This window comes from Pollachius pollachius, assembly GCF_949987615.1.
Source record: "Pollachius pollachius genome assembly, chromosome: 8".
NCBI lineage: Eukaryota > Metazoa > Chordata > Actinopteri > Gadiformes > Gadidae > Pollachius > Pollachius pollachius.
This window is the reverse complement of record NC_136941.1, coordinates 12,955,224-12,961,854: the sequence shown is the minus strand read 5'-3', so window position 1 is coordinate 12,961,854 and position 6,631 is coordinate 12,955,224. Positions and strand designations below refer to the sequence as shown.

The following is a 6,631-nucleotide window of genomic DNA, read 5'->3' as shown; positions in this document are numbered from 1 at the left end:
CACACACACACACACACACACACACACACACACCCCTTGCGGTGTTTTCCGGGATCACGCCACCGCTTCCACTTGGGATCCATAGCGATATGGCTGATCACCGGACGGGACGGCGTTGTCAGCATAAGCCAACAAATCATGCAGTAAAGGTCGAAAACAACGAACTCATTGAGAAAGCGGGACACTAGAGCACACCACGTATGTAGGGACACGATTTACCACGATTTAACGGCGAAATATTCTGTTAAATAGCCAACTACTTAAACGAACTTGTCGCAGTGGATACAAACGTGCCGGATTACCATACAGAAGTGGAACAATAGTCTCCTGCATCCAAACCTCTCACCAGGTTAGTGCGACTGCTGCAACGGGTCCTATCTCCGCGTACCGCAATGATAATGTAATGACATTAGTGTAAACGGGACCACGGGAGCAGACGGGAAGACATATTTTAAGGTTAGTCTCTTACCTGAACATGCAGGTGTCGCCGTCTCTCTGATTTGTGGTCTTGATTCGAGAGAAAAAAACATCACAACGTTTGAAACGCTTGCAGAAGCCCCCATCTGTAGGCTACCTCATTAGAAAGTCTGAGACGTAGACCCAACACGAACTCCTCAAACATCACGATACGTCAACGCCATCGCAATAGGGTAGAACACACATGTTAGTAGACTGCACCGATCGTTTAAACGAGCGTTTATCCGATCAAGTCCCCTCCCCCGGAGGGGTGCTGTTTAACTTTTGTTTGCGCCGTCCCGGCTCTCCTTTCCCGGATGCCTGCGCCAGGAAAACACGGGGAGAGGGACGAACCAGAACCGGAGGCCTGACTTCCCCGGTCCCCTGCTCCTCCGATGTATTTTGGCTCATTTATTCATCAAGACACAAGAGTACAGTCGAGATTAAATGCGCTTTGTGCTATCAAGCGATTTTTCAGGGCTATCAATTCTCCGGATATGTCAGCGATTGAGTAGTTCGCCTACGGGACAGTCCGGCAGTGTTGCAATCTAGTCAATACATGATTGTAGGCCTATGTATGGATAGATTTATGTCCGAAATTGTAAATAAATTCGTTTTTCCGTCCAATTTCCACACTGCGTCATGGCCTATTTGCAGAATACATTATTTCGATAAAGGTTAGGTTTTACTATTTCCCAGTGAGAATGCTCATCTAAGTTGTTATAATAATATACTAGTCTAATATTTTAATAATAATAATAATAATAATAATTATTATTATTATTATTATTAAAAACGTCATTGTTGAACTTGGTCTCATCGGCGCAGGTTTATACCAAATCATAAGTTGAATTGATTAGGCTAGTTAGGCTTCCACAAGGCAGTTAAACAATACCATTTATTGTTGTGGTTGATACAGAGTCCAACCTCGTTAAAATTCTTAATTTTCTTGCAAAGTATCCTACTCGTGGATGAGTGATTCAATACAATTGGCTTTGTTGATGCTTGAAAGTAGACTTGTATTATTATAGGCATACTATAATATGCTCCTATTCGTTTTTCCTCTCCACGTAGGTTTTCCCTCACTATCATGTGTAGAATAGGTCTACACAAGTCAGTTAGAAAATGCCAAGGAGGAGCTGAAGGCTCATTAGTGAATAGACTTTGAGTATACAGTACTGTGTCTGTGTGTGTTTAGAGGATTCTGTAGTGAGGCAGATTTCTGTGTTACTCAATTACTCATGCATCCTCAAGCCTCGAGTGGGGCTTGAAGTGGGATTGTCCATTCTATTACTGTGCGTTTGTTTGTGTATGTCTGCGTGTGTGTGCGCATTTGTGCACATGTGTGTCTCTGTGTGTTTTGTGTGTAATGTGCATTTCACATGAGTAAGACAAAGTATGTAAAGGTCCTTCGGTTAATTTATTGCTTTACTGCAGAAAGAATTTCCTCAGCTAGCCTAGCAAGGCTAACGTGCTGCAGTTCCCTATGTGCAATCAAAGGCCAAACACAGGGACTGTTCATAGCAGAAACATAAAAGCTCAATGAAAGACCCAGGTAGCGGAGAAGACGCTTCTTCTTTTCTTCTTCGCTGTTTTCTCGGAGGAACTGCTGCACACACACACACACACACACACACACACACACACACACACACACACACACACACACACACACACACACACACACACACACACACACACACACACACACACACACACAATCCAACCCAACAAAACCCATCACACACACTGACGGATGCCCACATTTAAAACAAAATACACACACACACACACACACACACACACACACACACACACACACACACACACACACACACACACACACACACACAATGACTTTCACTTCCAAGTTTTTTATTCTGTAGCTTGGGAATCACACAGGCCAGTTTAAGTGAAGCAAAGCAATGTATTGTCCACATAGCTGTAACATCTGTGTTTCAGCTTTTAAGTGACAGAAGTCTGTAGATTGCTTATATATCCTCGGTTGAGTTACAGCAGACGTCACTGTGCAAATTCTGCTCATTATTTTGTGGGAATTGCCTGTCAGAGACTAGGCTAGCTATTGGCTCCCGGTTAGCTGTTTGTCTTCTGTTAGCTGTAGTGATCTGGTTGATTTCTTGGGATAAGGTTTGGCTGTTTGGGCCAGGTTGTCTTTGGAGATCTGTGGTTAGGGTTATCTGTTTATTTCACATGGCATGGGTAGTTGTAGGTGGATGGTAACCTGATGGTACCTTCTGATAGTGGTTGTTCTGATTATTTCCTGGACTATGGTTAGTTGAAGGGGTATTGTTAACCATTGAGGTCTGGTTATCTGATGCCGTATATATTGTTATCTTTTTTGAATATGTTTATTCGTTGGAGTATGTCTTTGCTTTGGCGTCAGTTTATTTTTTGGGGCATGGTTATCATTTGGGGACTGTTTATTTCTTGGGTTATCTGTTGTTACCAGGTTAGGTATTGTATAACCGACAGGCCCTCCACAAGGCCAAGTCCATTTGCACGAGGCATTTGGTAACACACACACAAATTATTGCATACAAACACACACAAACACGCACACACACGGTCAAGCACAGAAGGGTTAAAAACCCTTTCCAATAACTTTGGCTTTCATAACCATGTAACTAATCTTTACTTAAATACAATTTATTTGTACTGTAGTCGAACAAACAAAAAAAAATCAAAATAACCATTTATAATAATATAATAATACAACTTTAACATAAAAATCTCCTGCTGAGTTTCTATCCATTAACCTAGTTTATACCTTAAATAATTTGGTAACTTTATTTGAGGATAACTATATTCTGTTTAGCAATTATTAAGAAGAAGGAAATGTATAGGTTTGTACATAGAAAGTCAATGTGTCCCCCCTGAAGAGACACTGTAATGAGATTCATATTGTGTTGTTCTTCATGCTAATTCAATACAGAGAGAAGGGAGACTGTGAAATTACTCATTATGGAGTGTGTGTGTGTTTGTGTGTGCAAAACAACGGACCCTATGCAGCCATGCACACTCTCGGCAGATTGAGTGGTTGGCCACTCCAGCACCTGTTTATCCTAGTAATACGGTCTAAGCAGTGTGTTATTCCGTAGCGTCTCCCAAGTCATTTGCTCCTGTTAAATTCCTGGATGACTGTGAGGTCAGGCCTGCTTTTCTAGCTATTGCTTTTCAAACCATGATAGATTAGTGTAGGAGGACGGTATGCAAATGTTGGGGGAGGGAGATGCGTTCCCTACTGATAATCCACACTTAACGGATAGTCGCAAGAAAGAAACGAATGAAACCCCCCCTGACCCCCCTTCCCTCACATCTCCCCCCTCCACATATGTTCATCTCTTCTCAAAGTCCCTTATCTCTTTGAGTTCTGTCTGTAACGGCGCTGGGGTCCACAGTCTGTGGTCCGCCTTAACGTTTACTGACACAGAGACAACACGGTGAGCCTATAAAATAGGTTTCCACGCTCATCCTCTCCAAACGTAGAGAACCTAAGAGCCCAGCTGTGCTGAGCAGGAAGAATCGGGGGGTTTTGAACCCTTGCTCGCCTTTAATGGGCCCGCAAGGCTGAAAGGATGAATGGCTTTTGTTAGAACCTCCAAGATTGGACACAAAGAGCAAGGCATGGGTGTGTGTGTGTGTGTGTGTGTGTGTGTGTGTGTGTGTGTGTGTGTGTGTGTGTGTGTGTGTGTGTGTGTGTGTGTGTGTGTGTGTGTGTGTGTGTGTGTGTGTGTGCGCGCGTGTCAGCCGCCTCGCCCTGCAGGGTTAGATAGATGGAGAGGGATGTTGACTTGAGACAGAAATATCCTGCCATGCAGGGCTCCTCCTCCAGCCAGAGGAGGCACACTGGGAACAGGGAGCATCAGCACTCAGGCACAAGCACAGCCACGCATGCCAATACAGTGACATACCAAGTTGGTGTTAAACACCGGTAGTGGAGGAGGTGTCATTACACACACACACGCATGCACGCACGCACGCACGCACGCATGCACGCACGCACGCACGCACGCACGCACGCACGCACGCACGCACGCACGCACGCACGCACACACACACACACACACACACACCCACACACACCTACACACACACACAAACGCATGCATACTAACAATGTGAAGTGATTTCAGTACCTTGAAAAGTGCTATATAAATGCACTCAATTATTAAGTGTCAAGCACCAAAGGTGTTGTTTGCCTATTGTTATTGCAGATTTCTTTAGTATTATTATTATTTTTATACAAGGAGAGCCGGTAACACACACAGGATCACACATACACTCACAAAGTGACCATTTTAAATTGAGATACATGCTGTGTACCATACCGAAATATGACTAATAATGATAGTACAGTGACATAATAGAACCAATAGACATTACTGATGACACGGCTAATAAGTATGGCAGTGATACAATGGCGGATGTACCAACATGGCTGTTCTGAGGTTTGCAAAGCATATGTCAACTTTCAAGAATGTCAACTTTTGAGATCGGTATGGTTTTCCTTCAAAATGAAGAATGTAATATGCACCCACTCCAGTGGGGCCAGTTTGGGTGTTGAATAAAATCATATAGGTTTAGACAAAAGCATTGTATGCACCTAGACGTTTGAAATTCTTCAAGTTTCCACGTTTAAACAACCATAATATTTGAATGAGGAGATATTGTCCTAAAATACACACACACACAAATTTTGTATTTTGTCAAATGATCCACATGTATCTCTCTGAGACATGCTACGTGTTGTCATCAGCAAATTGAAGCTTCAGTTTCCACACCATCAACTCAAAATAAATAGCTGCAGGAAGATGGAATTATTGTCATGTGTCAATCACAGCTGTTCCGGGGGGTGAAGCCTCCATCTGCTTTTATACTCCATTCTTCCTACTTTTTGTCTTGTCTCCTTCCACGGTATTAGTCTCTCCGTCTGTCTGCCTGTCTTTCTGGCTGAAAAGCTGGATCTTGGGCTTTGTGTCCAGGGAGTATGCACTGCAGTGGGTTTTCATGCATTTGAACATCGCTTATTCAAAACAGGAGAGTGACAAGAGGCAGTTATGTCGGAAACTCGTTTCCCCTTGAATTGTTGTGGTTTTTTAGGTGTTTTTACAACATTACTCTCAAATGGTGACCCCGGTTCAAAATAGACCTATTTTACATGAGGTTGATAGCATACCTACCCAGCATCATACTGTTGGAATGTGTTAATTCAATGTATATTTCAGACGTGTTACAATGGGGAATTTCTTTGTGTGAAACAATAAAAAAACAGTAAAACCCAAAAGTTTAACAACACATGCCTTTGCTACGGTATACTCAACATCTACTGGCTCTTCATCTACAGTGTTACTGATGTCCACAGCAGCTGCAATGATGTCAGTGGTGGCTGACAAAGATAATCATAGGCCTACATAAACGATAATGGTAATCAGACATGATGATGCTGATTACGGTTGTCTCTCTCTATCTCTCTCTCTCTCGCTCTGTCTCTCTGTCACTCTCTCTGTCTCCTCTTCTCTCTCTCTGTCACCCTCTCTCTCTCCCCCCTAGGGCTGTGGGGCCGCCCGCCCGCCCAGCCAGGCTGCCGAGAAGATGGACAGGATGAAGATAATCAAGCGGAGGCTGTCCATGTCTCTACGCAGCGCTCGGCCTGTCGATGAGACCCTGTCCGAGCTGGCCGAGCAGATTAACCTGGAGGAGCCCCCTGTAGCCAGGGACAACGGTGAGGAACACACACACACATTATGGAGACATGCATGCACACACGTGCACGCACACATACAGGCAAGCACATGCACACACACATGTGCAAGCATAAACACACAAATGAGCGCACACACACAAACACACACACAAACACACACAGCTCTGAACAAGAGTCACTTTCATGTGTATGTATATACACACACACACATGCACGAACACACACACACACGCACACGCACACACACGTAAACGAACACACAGATCTTAACAGGAGCACTCCCTTACACACACACACGCAAATAAATACACTCTCACAGAAACACACACGCACACACAGCAACACACACACACACACACAGATCTTTACAGGGGCTATCTAACAAACTCGCGCCATGCTATCCATCGTCATCTCCACCACATCCATATCAGCATCATTCAACTCATTCTC

At 43.8% G+C, this 6,631-nt stretch overlaps 1 protein-coding gene across 3 annotated transcripts in view; it reads left to right on the top strand.

Moving 5' to 3' along the window:
* The first annotated feature begins 97 nt into the window (after positions 1 to 97).
* LOC307079230 (cyclin-dependent kinase 16-like) overlaps positions 98 to 6,631 on the top strand; it is a 38,526-nt gene continuing 31,992 nt past the window's right edge. For 2 of the 3 annotated variants that reach the window (XM_079741408.1, XM_079741412.1), the window contains exons 1-2: positions 98 to 349; positions 6,028 to 6,199. In XM_079741408.1, coding sequence (XP_079597534.1) covers positions 6,070 to 6,199 — 130 coding nt within the window. In that variant the 5' untranslated portion in view covers positions 98 to 349; positions 6,028 to 6,069. The other variant, XM_079741410.1, reaches the window with a different exon arrangement.